Below are 18,732 nucleotides of genomic sequence, written 5' to 3' on the forward strand. Positions count from 1 at the left end.
TGTTCTATTGAAATTTTAAACGAATATCCTCATATGTGGCTCTCATTTTTCTTAGAAACAAATTAGTAAAAAAAAAAAAATCTGATAATTCTTTTATCAGACTGGGTCTCCCGATGAATGAGACTGGGTCTCATTCATCGGGTCCCAATCAGCCCAAATATCAAAGAGAAATTAAAAATGCATGCTGTGGAAGAGTTCGGGTCTTAGGATGTTAAGGCACTGACTCATTCAAGCAATATACGTCACCAAACGAACAGATGAAGCAGTGTTGTTTCTACACATAACAGACCACTTAGCAACTTAGAAAATCCATTTCCATAGACCTTAATGGATCAATGAATCCAAATGTGAAATTTTTGGTTAAATTCGTCAATATTTGTGGAGAACAACAGGAGATACAGCAGTGATTGTCTACAACCATCTGTAAGACATGATGGAGTAAAACATGATGCAGCCCTTACGGTTTGAGACTGCATTTCGGCAAGTGGTTTCGGCAATCTTATGAAAATTCGTGGAACAATGAACACAGAATAGTACCATCAGATATTGATCCACCATGTAATACCACCTGGGAAGCATCTGATTGCCAGCAGCTTCATTTTTTCAGCACGACAGTGATCTCAAACACATAAACGCTATCAGTCAGGGATTTGCCTCCCCATACACCAAACATTGACATTATTAAAGCAGTGTGGGATCATCTAAAAGCAGCCAAAAAGAGCTTTGAGTGTGCTTCAAGAAGCATGGTGATCTACTCAAGGCTACTGAAAGAAAAGACAAAAGCTTGAGAGTTAAGGATTTGATGATGAATAAAGGTGGTCATACCAAATATTGATTTTCTAAGCTCATTAGAACTATGCTGTTACCTCATATACTGTGTTGCCATGGCTGTTTGCACATAATTCAATAAATCTCTGTATTTATTTCCCATTTCTCTGGCAAAATCTAAAGAAATGATGGGTGATACAAGACTTTGACCCAGTACCCAGTACTCTGTTTAATTCAAGATAAAAGAAATTGGTTTTCCATGTTGTGGTCCAGGCCCCAGGTGTCTTCCCTTTCCACCGCTCACTATAATTCCTCCAGTGAGAGGCAGAGCTCTCAGACCTTGGCCATCTATCAGTACTCACAGACACCAGACAGCTCCCTGTCATCTCAGGCTTCCTGTTCTGCCTCCTCCTACTGGGATTTCTCTCTCCAAATGCAGACTGAAGCCTATTATCAGTACTCACAGACATATTCCCACAGAAAGTGCTCTGAACCCCCTGCTTACAAGTCCAGCCAGTCTCTGTCATTTTCTCAGCATGAGGTTCCTGAGACGCCAGCAACTTTCTGTCATGGAGACAGATATACCCTGTCCTTCCAAATACCAGAGAGGCTCTCTGAACATGAAACTACACCACGGAAAAAGTAAGAGACAAAGCAAATAAACATGCAGTTTTATTGCAGAGACTACTTATGTTTAAAGGAATCCCAAAATATATTAACACTGCTTTAGGAATTGCACTTTGATATATTAAAACTATGCAAATTCGGGTGATATTAAGAGAGACATACGTTTAGCATGTATTGACACTGTTCTGGTGCTGATGCTTGGCAGGATGGATTTTAAAAAATTGTTTGCTTATTTTCTTTTCACTTGTAGCTCAACAAAAGAAATCAGACCACCTTTCATCTTGAATATATTTCCAGACGATGAAGCTCCTGACATCATGCTTCCAACAACAGAACAATCTAATTGTCATAAAGAGGAGCCTGCTGCAGTTTGTCATCCAGTATCGTCGTGCCTTAAAATATATGAAGGGAGAGAAAGCAGGACATCAGGTGCACAGACAGAAAAGGTTGGTAAAGACAGCTGGCATATTGCCACAAAACTACAAGACACCAGAGCTCCAGGAAGTCGATTAAAATGGAAGCAGCCTCTATCTGACCCCACTGAAGCAGCCAGTGGTGGAGCAGGAGACAGAGTTGTGCTATACCAGCAGTTAGAATCTGAAACAATCAACACTGGAAGGGCACATCTACTCCCTAGTGTCTTTATTACAAGACAGGAGAACTGTTGTGATGCACATTTGCCCAAGTTGATGAGAAATATAGTTGGGAAGGAAGATGAGGTGCTGATAGCAGATACAGAACAGATCACTGAGCTGGGAACCAGACAGATTTCAAACATATGCCGTGAAATTCAAAACGCAGTAAATGAAGCTGCAAGGAAAGAGAGAGAAAATCGAGATGTGAGTGCACTTCATGCAAAAGGATCTGCCTATGAAATGGAGCGAGTTGTGCCTGTGAGAACCATTGAAGACACCACAGTTAAAAGCCATTTGAACTCATTAGACATCGGAGACGATTTTGTTGACAGTGGCACTAAAAGAGAAACACGTGGGGAGAATGAAGAAAATGGTTTAGAATATATAGTCAGTGCCTCTGAAGTCAATACTGAACACTCCCTTGATACTGAGAATAAAGCAACAACAGTTGAACATGAAAATCCACAAAAGATCTCCATATCTTTAGGAAGTGGACTCCAGGATGTGAGCCACTGCTACACTGAAAAGCCTCAGAACAAGGGTCAGATTGGGACCAACACAGCAGAGAACGACCACACTCAGGAGCAGCCTGAGGCCAGGAGCGTCAGCCTCCAGGACAACAGTGCTGAAAACATAGAAAAGACAGAGGTGATGGAGGCCAAAATGGAAGCTACATTTCAGAATAAAACAATGGCAAACGCTAATCATCAGATGGCGCAGGGACAGTGTGAGACACATGATGGAAAACTTGCAGAGTTTCTCGGAATGGACACTGAAGAGGGAAAAGGGGGAGAAGACAGAGAGGCAGAGGAAGTGGCAGCTGTGGACAGTGATGTTGACAATAAATCTGCAGGTAAGTGTGTTGCTAGTGATGTTTCTGTAATATGATTATCCTGACATTGAATGGGGTTTACTTATATTGGGTTTACCACCGATTTTTACCTTCATAATGGCTAATTTGAATAGGTTAATTCAAGGTTTACGATTGTTATGCTCAAAAGAGTGGCAATCACAAGATTAGTCCAGTCAGGAACAGTATAGTCAAAAGAAGAGAGATATTTCCATTTGGGTTAATATTTGTTGTACTAAATGGAGGCAGGAGGAGCAGCAACGTAAACAGAGCACAGGAGCTGGTGTGGAGATGGCTTGTAAAGTGACTTGTAGATACACAGTAACTATACAGACTAAAGCAGCTTAAATAGCATGTCCTATTTGTTACAATCGGAAGTATAACAGAGGATTAGGTGATGTCTCAGGTGGAGTTTTGGCTAGCCTGAAATAAAACTATGCTTGATTTTTATAATCACTATCAGTGACACTGTCATATCTGTTGAATATGTTTGTTTCCCCTAAAACTCACCCCAGAGAGTGTGCGTTTAGATTTTGAAGGGCCCTGAAGAGACTATAAAGTATACGTTTGTATAACATCACACAAACAATATTTGACATGTAATTAAAACGAAAGAAGTTCATTTCTCAGTTCTATAGAGTGTCTGCCGTATGATTTAACCTGGAAAAAATGAGATTAAAATAAAACTTGGGCTGTTTTAGCTATGGTTGGATTAGAAAAAGCAACTCTAGGGGGTGCTAAAGCTCGTAAAGTTGTGTCAGACATCAGTTCCAGTGGCTCTCAGCCATTTTTCTTTCTTTGATTTGGCACTGATGACATGGCAGGGCTGAAGAGACTCAGCACTGATGGGAGACTTTGTGCCTGCTCACATTACAGCTGCATGAAGGTGCTTGAGTCTCAGCTGCAGAGACAATGCCGAGTCAAGACCCATTGTACACACGTACACACACACACACACACACACACACACACACACACACACAGGCACAAACACTCTCGAACAAATTGGAAGTTGTGTCGTAGCAAAACGTCAGCTTGATCTTAGCTAAGATTTATAGTGTTGCCTGACCTTGTCCTATCACACACTGCTGAGGTGCCACACACACTGTGTAAGCATCCATACATGCTGCCTCAAACATGCTTACATAACAGAACTGGTTTATTGATTGAGGACTGACTTGAAAAGTGATGAACAGATGAAAAATGCTCTAACATCCTCTCCTAGGGAACTCAGAGGGAGAAAGGGCTGCTATGCCAACATTGTCCCAGGAGTGTGGGGCTAATTGGTCGTGGATTAGAGCTGCCCGTCTCAGTAGCAGCCAGCAGCAGCATGACAATGCAAAAGTAAGTTTCATAAGAGAAATGTTGCAAAATTCCAAAAACTGCTTTACATTGCAACCCTAAGTAATGCTCATAGGGCATAAATGCTGAGCTTAATTTATGCCTACTTAGCTCACATAATCAGTAAGATGGGAAGAGGACATGAAGTGTTTTGCCCATAACAAATCCGCTTTGACACTTCAGTTGGGTAGAAAGTGTACTTGCTAAGCTTTGTTGTCACTTGCAGTCTTTTACTTGTCCTTTTTCTTATACGTTTAACTGATGTGTCTTTATTTCCCCGTTTCTTCCGCTTATCTCTGCCTCTGCTTTTTTCACTGAAAAACTAAAAAGTCCTAAAATTTAAATACGTGCTTTCAGGTTAGACCAAGGCTGCTGTGTCTCTCATTTACATAGATATAAATGTAGCTAGTGTGAAATAAGAGTTTTGTCAGCAGCACTGCAGCACACAACAAGTAATGGGTCTCCACTGAGTCATAAAGACCCGACAGAGTCGTAGTCCATGATACATATTAGCTGAAAAAGGAGAGCAAACTGCAGAGAGAAAGTGCTATAAAGGGAGTAAGGGAGGTGGTTGGATGGATGCATGGAATGTGGAAGAGCTAATGAGAAGGATGCAGCAGGAGAAGGAGAGAAAAAGAGGGCAGGACTTTACTGTATTGCTACAATCAGCAGCAGACACGGCAGTCCATTCTCCCTCTCTCTTTTCACTCTCTCCATATGCATCAGTACTGGGCTATGGGCCACGGTCTGCCTGGGTTTTCTATCTATATCCTGTAGCACAGCACCCATGAGGGGGGTTCATGACTTTGTCAGCAGGAAAACGGGTTGTGTTTACAGGGAAATGAATGAAGTCTCTCCTCAGGGAGCTGAATCACAGGAATTCCTACCTCCCGGGTCGACAGCCAACAACCTGCAGAATTATGCACATAAATACAGTCACATATCATCTCTGAAAATCCTCAGAAATACCCATCTCTCTATCGCTTGTCAAGACTTCAAAGAACATTTGCACACCTGGTGCTTTTGGATAAAAAGAAAGGAGTTAAAGATATGAATAATATACATTTTTTAAAGATGCCATTAAAGTTACAGGGAGGGGAGATTGTACTTGTGGTAGATGGGACTTGGGGATCATAACAGTTTTGATGTTATGATCATTTGTACTGATATATTGAGTTCAGCGTATTCACATTGTATTTTTTTGCATTGAACTTTATAGATGTAGTTTTCAGGAATAGTTCTCGAGGCTTCTTGAAGGACATTCAAACCTCAGCATCTTTGGATGTTCTGGATGTTGGATGTTCTCAAGATGATCCCACACTGCTTCAGTAACGTTGAGGTCCAGGCTCTGGGGAAGCCAATGACTGAGCGTGTTCCGTAAATGTCAAAGTTGGGTTTGTCACTCCATAAGACCTTAGATTTTCACTATTTTCAGTCCAGTTCTTGTATACTTTGACAGACCACAAACTCTTCTCCCTGTTTTTGTTCTTTAAGAACAGCTTTTTGGCAGTTGCTCTTCCACTGAGGCCATTTCTGATGCGGCTTCAGTGACCAGTAGATGGATCAGCTGAAGGATCTCTCAGCTTCTGTGGCAGGTCTTTGCATGTCAGTATATGCCAAGTTTCCCAGCTTTTTATTATCTTGTTGGTGAAAAAAATACTATTTTTAAAAGCATTTTTCATCAGTTCCAGTGAAAAAATTGAACAAATACCTCTTTGTGACAGGCTGCAAATATCAAAAAGAGCCTAAAGATGCAGTTTCATTCTAATTTGTCCATCATGTGTAGACAAAGCTGACTCTTTATGCTTAAATTAATGATACTTGGCTTAATACACAAATAAAGAAACTTGGTCAGTTACAAGGACTAGGCTGAAAATATGTGAAAAAGCAGCCAAAGAAAAACTTTGGGAGACCTTCAGAAAGCCTGGAGAACTATTGCTCAAGACCTCTTTAAAAAGTTACAAGAAAGTCTGGCTCCTTGGAAGGAAAATATAAAGAAATGAAGAGTGACACAAGTTTTGCACGGCACTATTTAAATATAGACGATAAATACTGTATATTTATTATATGTATGCTGCATGCAATTCAGCTCTGGTACATTAAACCCTTTTTAATGTAACTATTTATAGTCAAACAATCATCGTCATTCAGCCAAAGAAGCAAAGTAGAGCTGCTATTATTGTGTGTCTGTGTGTGTGTCTGCTTTTTTGACCCTGTCCCAGCTTCAGGCAGGTTTGTCAGACAGTATCACGGCTGTGTTTCTGTCTGGGACACAGTGCTCAGGGCTGACTTTCACATCCTTCTTTCTTTGGCTTCTCTCCTCTTATCCGTTTACTTTTCAGGCCTTCTTTTTTATGCTCTCTCTCACAAACTGTGTGATCCTGCTACGTCAAAGCGCGAATGGGAATAATTAAATTACGTTTCTATTCTAAGTGCTAAAACAAATCATGTCCAACTAGAAGTTTTTATTTCATTCACTTCAGTCCTCTAAGTAGTGAAGTATTGATGTTCTGTGTAACAAAACCTGCAGGGACAGCGGGAGTCTATTTCAAGTGCCTGCTTCTTTTTTTCTGTGTCCTTTGTCGCTCTCTGCACATTATTCACCTTTTTTATTGCTTAGACCACTAATGGAAGCACCAGAGGGAGTAGCTCGAGCTTGGTACTGGCCCCAACAATCACTGTTGCGCCTGGACAAATCCTCTTCTCAGTGCAGGAATTGACTTCAGCTGTTGTAGCACCGAAGAAAGAAAATCGAAAACTAAAAAATTCTCCAAGTCATCCTTGCATGAAACTTTCCTTCCCCCTAAAGAGGAAACGTGAAGCATGTCAGCACGAAAACACTGACCCTCCTGCCAAAATCAGCCTAAGCAGACGCCCTCCAAAATGGGAGCCTCCTCGATCCTCACAAGAGAAACCAAGGGAAGGAAGAGTTAGGGAGTCAAAGAGTGCCAGAGAACCACAGGGGAAAGCAAATCCTTCACATGAAACAAGAGCAGCGTCTGGGGCGTGTACACATCTAGATGCCTCAAACCCAACTCAGCAAAACAGGCAGAATAAAATGGAAAAACTATCAAGGGAATTACCAGGGAAGGCTTCCATTCACCCCCCACTTTCCAAACCATGCAAACCCAAGCAAGCTGCATGTGAAACCAACCCCACCACAAGTGGGCCCAAAGGTTTCCAAAAACTAGTTAGGAACAGTGAGCCGCCGACCCAATCCAAAGCTGGCTGTCTGGCTGCAAGCTTGACATGTGACCCTAGAGTAAAGTACTCTGGAAAACTTAAACCAGATGAGAAGGTGCAGATGCTTGAGATCGCTGGGCAGGCTAAGGTGTTGGTGCTAACAATGGTGTACCAAGATGGAAGCACTCAGTTAGACGCAGAACAGGTAAGGACGCAAAATGTTTATGATCTACGCAGTCATTAGTATGAAATAACATAAATACGTTAAGATAAATTAGGATTTGTGAACTTGAGACACATTATTTCATTGCGGGTAACTTTTATTATCTTATAGATCAGGTCCTTAATGCTGATTGGCTAAAGTCTTCAAGCTCACTTCTGCATTCTCATGCACCAAACCTCAGATTGCTGAAGGTTGCATTAATTAAGAAAACCAAAACTGCATCAGTCAGCTAACGTTTACATCTTTAGCGGCTCAGAAAACTGGCTGAAGCTTGCCCTGTGCCTTTCATCACTGTGTAAACTGTATACTCTTGTTGTTTGCTTCATCATTAACTTGCAGCCCCTGTGCTCTTGTAATTCTGCTTTTTGTTCCCTGATATAGAAGCTCACTCCACCAGCGTGTGGCCTCCTCATACTAATGAAGAACGAACTGGACTGCAGCACGCCGGAGGGTGCGCTCGGCCCAAACGACACTCTGGTCTACTTAAAACTAGAACACACACCTGCATGGGCCCAACAACAAGTCCATCAGAGCCAGCAGCTCTTTACTAGGTCTGTGCTTCTATATATGTGTGTCTAATCGAGATCCACATTCGCAAGTGTTTGATACTAAAGCAGGAGTACTTAAAGGTGTGTGTGTCCCACAGAGATATGCTGCTACAGGTGCTATCGAGATGTCAACTGGTGGTGTGCTATAAATCCAAGGATTTGCTACGTACAGTTCTGCAGTTTTACAGACGAGACCTCAGCTGGAAACAAGGCATGACACAAAAATAAAAACAGTTTACCTAAAGACCTTCACGCATGTACACCTGCTTCTAGCTGTTTATGCACAACACTGCTTTGCAAATTCATTGTCAACATCCACATTTATCAAAGACTTAAGTAATGCCCCTATCTGTTTCTTTATTCCACGTAGTCTAGTGTCAGTAAACCATCCAAGCCACAAACAGCTGGTAGAAAATTAGAGCTTTATTCAACAAACATAGTAAAAACACATTATGGAAGCAAGGCAGCGTGGCGCTGTTGGAAAATGTTTCCATTAAAGAGCAGGAGTCATGAAAAACATACACTGGACACTTAGATGCTTGCACACGACTCCTACAGCAAACATTTGGTCATATACAATGTGAACACATCCCATATTTTATTGGTGTGACTTTATACAGTATTCATATGCCAGTCCCTGATCAGTGTGGAGGAAACCAAATGCTGCTCATTATCATGATGAGCTTTTCTCCCTATGCAGTGGCAGGCTGTCATATCCAGGACCCACAGGTGTCAGGGTGGCTGCTGGATCCCACAGACCCGTCCTCCTGCTATCAGGAGCTTCTCCATAAATACTGCAAAAGACCCCACACATTACCCGCCCTGGGTGCCCAGAAAGTAAGCTTAAGTCTAAATTGGCATTTGTTACACTTGACTGCTAAGTAATGTTTCTATAGGACAAATTCTTAGAGCTGGAAGTCTTGTAAGCAGCGTTTTTGGGACTACAGCATCTAATTATTGAAAAATTTAAGGTCCCCTGGAGTGCTGCAAACCTGCTTGGATCTGGACTGAAGAAAATCCACACGCCCTATATTTATGAAGAAAGTTTGAATAGTAGAAAATAAAAACAAGGACTTTAAAACAGATCTGTGTACAACTTTTATGAAACATGAAATGAGAAACATGAACAAGCTAAAATGAGCCTGAGAGAAACTCCTTTGGACATATTCAACAAAAGCAGTTTTCTGGTAAGCTCTCTGCTCAGTGAAGAAGATATGAAGGGGGCTGAGTTATATTATGGGGCTGTTTTACTGGATGGGGTGCATTAACTCATTAAAGGTGTTATACAGTGATGCTATTGCAATCCTGGCTCCTTTTACAGTATAATAACCCACCACGTACATCTTAAACTGTAACATCAGTTTGTTCTGAGGCTGCTCGCTGTGTGTGCTGATCAATCTGAAGAGAAGAATCTGACTGTAGTACAGCACCTGTGTGTGTGTAACATAGAATAGGTCAATTCAGGACTCTGTGCGGACGTCCACGTGTCTGTCAGTTTTTTGTAACTCCATCTCGCAAGCAGACAAATCATGTTGAAAAGGGACATTAAGAATGAGTACGACGAGGGCACCTGCAAACAATTATAATCCTGTTCCTATCAAACTGAACAAAACTGCATCAAGGACGCTGGACCAGACTTCTGGCTATGGATTGTGGAAGGCTGATTAAGAGCCACAAAAGTGTGCGATTGCAGTGATTGCCTCAAGACGTTTGTGCCACGAAATGTCAGGTCTCGATATTTTTGCCCATTTCATTTTCACGTGAAAATTAAAAGGTCTGTTTTGTTAAATGTCGAATAGAAAAGAAGGTGATGCTAGTTATACTTTGACACCAAAGGATTTCAGCAGACAGTTGATGTTTTCATGTTTTTGGTGTTGTTTTTTTAACTGAAAAGATACTAATTTTAACTATAGAAGAAACCATGACTCACAAAGTACTTCTACACAACAAACCTGAATCATGTTCCTCCTCCCTTTTCTTTTTTCTCTCTTTGTTTGTGTCTCTCTCAGGTTTCTCAGATTATCTCAGGTCTCTGTTGGCTCTACAGGCTTAATATGAAGCTATGCTCTGAGCTACATGTAGGTAAATGCTCACATACAAACATGCACACACACACACACACCAACAGATTACCTAACTGATAATTTGTGTGTCCAGAGCCAAGGGCTGTGGCAGCTCTACTCAGATATGGAGCTGAACATGATCCCTGTTCTGGCAGGTGAGCACTGCTTTACTTTTTTCCCTCCAGACACTCAGAATTGTTTTAAAATACAACGAAATCTTCTCACAGATTCTTCACCCCACACCCTGTGAGATTTATTGTGAAAAATATCCCTGAATAAACAGAGTAAAAGCATGTAATACTGGATGACAATTAATTTTTTTATTGGGCTCTTCCAGTTTTCTATATCCACAATAAAAATCTGTCAGCTGTTGAAAGATTTGCTGTTAATGAATCAATAAATTCTTTTTCTTGTTTCAGCCATGGAGAGCCACCGCATCCATGTTGATAAGGAGGCACTAAAGAGAACTTCAGACTTGCTGGGGGTAAGATGGCAAAAAAACTCTGTGGTAAACTGAATGGTTTGACTGGTAGATCTTAAACTTTCACAGTCAGAGTTATTAATAAATAAGAAAAAGATTTCTAGAAGAAAAATAACTACTGCCAGGAGTTATTGGCCTTTGCAGTAAATGTTAATCCCCAACCAGAATACACTGATGAATCAAGATCAGTGCAAATATTTGTAAAAAGTGTGTTTGCATGCTGTGTTTTAAACAATTCAACCATTATTTCTGTGAGTTTGTGAAATAAGTTACAGACTAATGCAAAACTGGACATCCAACAAAACCCATTGGGCCAATGCATTAGTTAACATTCATGATATATACTGTAGATATTCTGGTTTCTTTCTTATGTTTAAAGGCTGTTGAGTGATCATACCAAATACGATACTGTATGAAAGGCTTGAAAGTCACCCCTTATATCTTTATGTTTTGCTTCCAAGGAGCCAGCCTGTCCGCTCATTTTTAAAGTGCTGTTGAGCAATAATACTGCAGGCTTTCTGAAGGTCTTTCAATTTTTTTAAAGTAGCTTTTTTACTCATTTTCAGTCAGTTTTGTTTTCTTTAACCTGTTAAATCGTTCAAGCACAAAAGGACACCTAACTCAAGGGATGAACTAGTGTTGTGCCCATACAGAAAAGATAATTTAGCAAAGACCCAGTTTTAAATGTTTTCTTTAGGCATTTTGCTGATCTTCAAAGAGCTATTAGCTGAAAATTTGGAATATCTCAGCATGGTGTGCAGCGCCTCAAAAGACGTGTCAGGCCTAAAATGCTATCTACTTCAGACGAACAGTATGTGAAAGTTATGTTGTTAAGAAATAGGAAAAATCCAACAAAAACCTGACATAGGAACCTCGGGTCCTTCAGTTGATCCATCTACTGGAAGGGAACTCATAAGAAAAGGCTGAGGTATGTCAAATTACACAAGAGCTGAAAATCAATGGTAATCTAAATTGTCATTTTTTGGTTCATTTTATCCTCCATATTTATGAAAGAAGTCAGGAGTGAGGTACAAAAGTGAGCGTCTACAGACATCAGTGTGAACATTAAATAAATCTCTGCAACTTTTTCCTATTTTCCTAACAAAATATAAATAAATAAGTTCAAGACTTTCACACAGTATTTTAATACAGGCCAAGCTTAGTGTCTGGTTGACTGGGTCAGCTTGGATTTGTCCTGAGTCACTCTGAGTTGATTGTATTTTAGTCTGGCTGCTAAAGCATAGAGCTGTTGATAGATGCTGTATCAGCAGCGATGACAGTAGCAGGATATGAGAAACAGGACAGACCTCAGGGGAAAAAAAGAAAAAACAAACAAAAAACATAAGACAAACAGAAAAATGGTATCTCGTTTCCTTCTTCTGAGCAGATTTCATGAAGTGTGGGGTGGATGTCCTCTGGGGGCCTGTCCTGTTTACACAAAGAGTAAAAAACAGTTCTGGAGATGAAATTTGAGAACTGTCACGGATGCACAAAGATGTAGATGCAGATGGCATGGACAAACACACGCACAAAGAATACACAACATAGTCAGTTTAGTTTCAACTCACAAGTCTTGCAAACAGCAGCAGGGTTGTTGTTGTGGAGGCAGTCTTGATAGCTCTCTGTGTTACTATAAATAGGACGGATAGTCTGTCTCTTTCCTTTAAGAGGCTGTGCTGCAGGAAGAACGCCTCTGCAGAGACACGCACACACACGCGCTGAGGCACTCAAGTTTTTGAGGCTGTGGCAGAGTTGTGTGTAAATACATTTGTGTGCCTTTTTGTGAAATGTCTGCGTGCGCTGTCATGTGTGTCCAGACTCTGTTGTGCTGGATGTTGTTTTTATCTGAGCTGTCAAGTTCACCTGTTGAAAGACCAACCAGAAAATCCCTCCTGTCTATCAGGCTTCATCTTTCAAAACATACTCACCTGCTCTTTTGTCTCAAATTGTGTTTGAGAACAGCTCAAGAGATCGCAGTGAAAAAACTGTACACACTGTCCACGGTCCTGAAGTTGTAACCATTTAAATTTAAGTGTAATAAAACTTCAATCCAAGGCCGGAGTATTATCAGGATGCTCTCCTTACAAATACTGACAGTACCAAGATCCAGTTTTTGCCGTTGCAGCGTGTTTGTAAATCTGACCTTAAGACAGCTATGCATGAACAAATGTCTGCAAACCTCAATGAACTGAAGCAACACTGTAAAGAAGAGTGGGACAAAATTCCTCCACGATGATGTGACAAAACTGATGAAGCAATACAGAAAGTGATTACTGTAAGTTATTGCTGTTAAAGGTGGTTCTACAAACTACTGAATCATGGCATTCATTTAGTTTTTCACAGGACTGTGTGAAGGTCAGCAGTTCTTTTGTGCCTGACATTGTCCTTTATTTTCAGAAGGGCCTCGTCTGACGGCACATTCCTCTCAGCAAAGGGACTGATTTGTCTCCAGATTGATATAAAACGAAAGTATGCCATTTCACAGTTAGGTTTAATATCCATTTTCCCAATATTTTCTTTTTAACAATTCTTTTTATATAAAACAACAAAAAAATTTCTTTTTTAACACAATTGTAGCATTTCTTTAAAAAAAAATCTCCCAAAAAACCAAAATCAAAATTAATCTGTGCGCTGATTATTGTTCTTCTCCACTCTACATATGTTTAAAAAGTCCCTTAAGCTTTCTTCCACCTTGATTTAGATGCCATCTATTTCTTCATTTCCATCAAAAAAGTCCACGTCTTGATCCACATGGTGTGAAGTGCAATAAAATATTGCCCTACAGAGCCCTGTGCCTTCTGTATGTGTGCCTTTGTGTGTCAAGCAAAGTACTAAGGGGCTCCCATCCAATATTGATGAGGCAGTCTGGTGCCTGCTCTGGGCAAGAGAAAAGTGCATATTTTGGACTTTAGGTACATGTCTGACAGCTCACCCCAATTTTTCTCCTTTCATTTTCTTTCTGTCCCTTCGTGTTAGTCTCTCGCCACACTGCTGTCCTTGATTTTGTGCCACAGTTGTTCCACTTCCCCCTACCTTTTTGTCAAGTCATGTCTCTGAACTCTCCTTCTTGTTCCAAATGCAATTTTGTGTTAAACATGTTCTCACCAGTTCATGAATAACCAGTGTTACTTCTCACATTTTCCCCCATGTACCCACACCAGTGTTTACTTCCCAGTTCAACTTTCTTTCAACTCTTCCAATTACCCATTTTTTTGTCCCATATTCCCAAATCCGTCACTCTGCTGCTCTTTCAGACTGTTGTCTCTCATTTCATCAACACATTTACCCCGATACACTCCGCCTCGTTTCCTCTCGTCTCCGTTTCTCTAACCTCATTCCCTGGTTTGTCTGTCAAGTGCTTTGTTCAGACTTGCAGTGAGCTGTGATGAGGGTGTCGTCCCCTTCATTAAAAAAACAGCTCAAAATCTTCACATTTAGCTTAAATATTGTATAAGAATGAATTTCACGCCTTTATGTCCTCATTTAAAACTTTCACGTTTATTTTTTTATCACAATCGCGTTCTTCTCGGGATTCATCCTCTTTGCATCTTCAAGTTATTTAATAGTGCTTCTATCTTTCAGTCCTCTCTTCTGTCTCTCCATTTTTTCTATGCCAAGTCACTTGTTTGCCCCATTTCTGTAGCGTAGTTTCTGTTTTTCCCCCTCCTCTCTTTTTTGTGCCATTTGTTTTCCATCATTTCCTCTTTCTATGTTTCTTATGTTGCCCTGGCTTTCCTGCGGCAAGGGTTTTTTCTAAAACAGGGGTGGGGAAATCCAGGCCTCAAGGGCCAGGGTCCTGCAGGTTTTAGGCATCACATGTGTTTCCCATGGGACGGAAAGGTGTAGGAAGAAGGTCACCTAGTAAGATACAGAGTGTAATAAATGACTTCCTGTTTCACATATACAGTCATGTCAAAAAGAAACTAAGTAACCCTCTAAGATTTAGTCATTTGTAAAACCATCTTTAGCAGCAATAACTTGAAGTAACCACTCATTATGTCAGCACGGGGCCATCACAGCACTTTGATTCTTTTCTTTTTCAGCCATTCTGTTGTAGTTTTGCTGCTGTGCTTGAGATCATTCTCCTGTTATCTGTCACACATATAGCCTCACGTTTGACTCTAGAATATTTGGTATACAGAGGAGTTCATGGTGAACTCAGTGACTGCCCCTCCACCACCGTGCATGACAGTTGGTTTTCACCAAGCGTGGTGTTCAAACATCTCCGCTTTGTTTTTGTCTATCCAAAGTATGTTGTTCTAGAGGTCTGTGAACTTTGCTGACCTGATCCGTGCTGCCACGTTCTGCTGTGATTTTGTCTGTCTTTCCAACTCTGTCAGACTAAACTGAAGCAACTGGAGCAGGAAGCACACCGAGCAGCTGGACAAATATTTCTGTTGACCAGCAACACTCAGCTACGAACAGTACGTACCTTCATGTGTACATCTGGATACTGTGTGCAGTATATGGCTTTTCTGTGTCTGTGTGTGTGTATACCGTGCATATGCAAACGTTTGTATTCTTCTACGCTTTGCGTCTGCTTCATGTTTTGTGGATGTTGTGGATTTACAATGTTTGTAGATTCTGTTTGAGAAGCTGCGTCTTCATGAGCGCTGCGAAAACAAGAAGCTTCCCAAGACCATCGGCAAACAGCAGCAGTCAACATCCGAAGCTGCAGTATGACACACACGTGTATAGACACAGACAGATATTTCAGTTTGACCCTCAGTTCTCTGTGAATCCAAAAATGTCTTTAGATTAGAGACAAAGATTTATTTTTTTCATGTTTAGATGTTTCCCCTCAAACTTCAGTGCACAGTCACTGTTCTTAGTCACGTCTCTATCTCTGTACAAATATACATGAGCTGCTGCTTGGACAGATTTTATGTCCACCTTTGTACTAGCAGTCAATCACAGCTGACGACCGAATCGCGGAATAGTTTCATCGGCTAAAGCATCGTAAGCAGCGAGCCTCCTGATTATTAGCCCGACTTTTGTTGCATGTCAGTGTTTGGTTCATTTTACCCACATTTTCTGCCTATTTGAGCTTTTGCTATCTTTTAAATAGTTTTATATGTAACAGCCCTCTTATAAAATTCATCTGTTCCCAGCTTTTAGGGCTTTAATACGTGTACCTCCTTCTTGTATGACTTTAGAATTAAAAAGAAGGTGATATATACATTATGTCATTAAAAGCTCCTTAGTTATATATAGTAGCCCTAATCTGGCCTCCTGGTGGTAGTGTGCTAACTTAATGGTGAAAATGATGTAACCCTCCCAGGAGAGAAAGTCTAATGGATTGAATGTAGACTGTTAAGGAGCAGAAGATTGACAAGCACTCAGGTCTGACCAACTTGGTATGTGGCAAAACCACTTAACTCTAAAATTTGTATATCAAATCATGAAAACAAGAAATTGCGCTCTTAAATCAAAGGACCTAACTCTTGAATACCCACCAAGAAAACTGTACTATAATACAGTGCGTGCCCAAACATATTCATAGCAGTGAATAGAGAAAAACATCTGAAATTACCACCAATAAAGATCAATGTGGACAATTTTATAGTAATTATTATTATTTGTTAATCACAATTATTTGTTAATTTTAGTGAAAAAACATTTATATTGCACTTTGATGTAAATATAACACTGCATTCCTGCTATTGTATTCATGTTTGCATCAAAATAAAATTGTTCCTTTTTGTTCACATACAATCATCTTTTTGAAGAAAAATCTAAATTTAAGCAATGTCATGATTTTACACTTTTCATACCCAGAGAACAGACAGCTGTCTTGTAAAGATTTATTTACAAGTGTGATAAAAGCAGCGATAGACTGTGGAAGAATGGACTACTGATTTAGAGAGTTGCAGCAACTGAAAAGGTTTGAAAAGGCTGAGGCATTACTGGAGAGTGCAGAGAGGCTGAGCTCGGGAGCAGGTCGGAGGCCCGGGGTGAGCAGCTGGGTATCAGTGGAGAGTGGGGAGACAGGCTAGTCACAGATAAGACTGAGAAATCCACTGGCAGTATTTGGGTGTGTGGGTGACAGAAGCTTCGGTCAAGGGAACACTGGCTGACTTTCCAAAAACAGGCAACATGCTTCAGGCAGGGAAACTGGGAGAAAAACAAAGACACAGGGTTAGAGGCAGGAACAGAGAAACAAACACTAGACTGAGTGAGCCAAGATACCACAATTGTGGACATAATGAACTGGCACATAACAACAGCCAGACCCTGTCCTTAAAAAACACAGCCACAATAAAGGGATTTACAAGAGGTGTGGAAGCAAGCTCGTGTAGGGCAGCACAGACCAGCTGAAGTCTGCATCTGAAATAACAAAGCACAGAGGAACCTGCCCCAACCCTAACAAAACTTAGCACAAAATAATATGACTACTTATACACTGTACTGCATTCCTGTTAATTAAAACCGCTTTACAGAAAATTTTGTTCATGTGCATGTCCTAGAAGCAAAATATAAAGACTTTCAATCGATTTTCTTTTGTACCTGACACGAAAGGCACAAAAATGCAGCTTTTCAGTCTTTGTCTCCTTTCTTTTTGTTGCAGTTGTTGCAGCTTCAGGACCTGCACCCTCTGCCAAAAATAATCCTGGACTACAGGCAGGTCTGGCATGTTCATTATTATTATGAATCATCATTATTATGAAAAATGAATGAATGGGAAATTCACTTCTTGAGCAGGAGCCCCTAAAAAACTAGGCGGTCACTGTTGAGCTCTGTAGAAATCAGTTTAATTTTTGTCAGTCAGAAAGGATTATCCAGGTTATGTTCATTGGCCAAAATCACAAATCATTATATGATCATTATATAATGATTATACAGTTCCACTACCAGATGAGACAAGTGGGACTTCTCTAACCAATGGGTGTGTTGTTTTGACCTTATCTGTCTTTTATACTATGATGTTTTCTTCCCAAGTTATTAAATCTGTTCTTTTTAAGATGATCATTGTTTAGCTTTACCTTTTGGGGGTTACATAAGGTATAGAGATAAAGTGTTTTATTGTAACAAATAATTGCATTGTTGTTCACAGGTTCGCAAAATCAAATCTACTTTTATTGATGGGATTTTGTCGTGCATGATGAGCAAGGTGAGTCAACTCTGTTTATACACTATTTTGCTAAAAGTATTCAGTCACATCCAAATCATTGAATTCAGGTGTTCCAATCACGTCCGTGGCCACAGGTGTATACAGTCAAGCACCCAGGCGTGCAGACTGCTTCTGCAAACATTTGTGAAACAATGTTTGTTCCTAGGAGCTCAGTGAATTCCTAAGTGATATGATGCCACCTGTGCAACTCCAGGCCTGAAATTTCCTAGCTACTAAATATTCTACAGTCAGCTGTTAGTGGTATTATAACAAAGTGGAAGTCATTGGGAATGACAGCAACTCCGTCACAAAGCATTAGGCCACATAAAATCACAGGGCCAGGGATCAGCCCTGTGCTGAGGCACATTTTGCTCAGACGTGACCAACGTTCTGCAGAGTCTTACAGACCTCTAAGCTTCATATGGCCTTCAGATTAGCTCAAAAACAGTGCACAGAGAGCTTCATGGAACGGATTTCCATGGCCGAGCAGCTGCATCCAGGCCTTATTTCACCAATGTCTTCCTGCAAGAACAGTCAAAAATTCCCGTAAGCACTCCTAAACCTTGTGGAAAGCCTTCCCAGAAGAGTTGAAGCTGCTATATCTGCAACAGGCAAAACCTTATGGGTTAGGAATGGGAAGTGACTCAATTTTATATGTGTATGAAGGCAGACGAGCAAATATTTTTGGCAGTACATCCCAAAAAAGTTGCTTGTTTTCAACGGGTCAAAGCGTTTTTAGTGGGAGAAGCATTTCATGACTCATCCAAGTTACTTTTTGGAATTTCCTTAGATGGATGATTGAACATGCATCTTTTTGCAATACAAACTTTCTACAAAATGTATAAAAGGTAAATGTACTCAGTCCACTGGCACTCTTTTTTCTTGATGTGGATTTTTTTAGA

The 18,732-nt window shown here is 40.6% G+C and overlaps 1 protein-coding gene across 8 annotated transcripts in view; it reads left to right on the plus strand.

Annotated features, from left to right (window-relative positions):
• Positions 1 to 18,732, plus strand: part of poln (polymerase (DNA directed) nu) — a 77,361-nt gene that overhangs the window by 7,658 nt on the left and 50,971 nt on the right. For 6 of the 8 annotated variants that reach the window (XR_014275345.1, XR_014275346.1, XM_082526380.1 and 3 more), the window contains exons 4-17: positions 1,042 to 1,410; positions 1,646 to 2,883; positions 4,106 to 4,224; positions 6,842 to 7,609; positions 8,009 to 8,178; positions 8,274 to 8,386; positions 8,876 to 9,012; positions 10,185 to 10,253; positions 10,333 to 10,393; positions 10,658 to 10,722; positions 15,060 to 15,143; positions 15,301 to 15,396; positions 17,288 to 17,344; positions 17,774 to 17,830. Coding sequence is in view for 6 of the 8 variants with exons in the window: in XM_082526380.1 (XP_082382506.1) it covers positions 1,042 to 1,410; positions 1,646 to 2,883; positions 4,106 to 4,224; positions 6,842 to 7,609; positions 8,009 to 8,178; positions 8,274 to 8,386; positions 8,876 to 9,012; positions 10,185 to 10,253; positions 10,333 to 10,393; positions 10,658 to 10,722; positions 15,060 to 15,143; positions 15,301 to 15,396; positions 17,288 to 17,344; positions 17,774 to 17,830 (3,403 nt within the window). In the remaining 2 variants the exon portion in view is untranslated. Of the gene's footprint in view, positions 1 to 951; positions 1,411 to 1,645; positions 2,884 to 4,105; positions 4,225 to 6,841; positions 7,610 to 8,008; positions 8,179 to 8,273; positions 8,387 to 8,875; positions 9,013 to 10,184; positions 10,254 to 10,332; positions 10,394 to 10,657; positions 10,723 to 15,059; positions 15,144 to 15,300; positions 15,397 to 17,287; positions 17,345 to 17,773; positions 17,831 to 18,732 lie in introns of all 8 variants that reach the window. The other 2 variants (XM_082526383.1, XM_082526382.1) reach the window with 2 other exon arrangements.

The sequence above is a fragment of the Aulonocara stuartgranti genome, assembly GCF_965226115.1.
Source record: "Aulonocara stuartgranti genome assembly, chromosome: 3".
NCBI classification, from domain to species: domain Eukaryota; kingdom Metazoa; phylum Chordata; class Actinopteri; order Cichliformes; family Cichlidae; genus Aulonocara; species Aulonocara stuartgranti.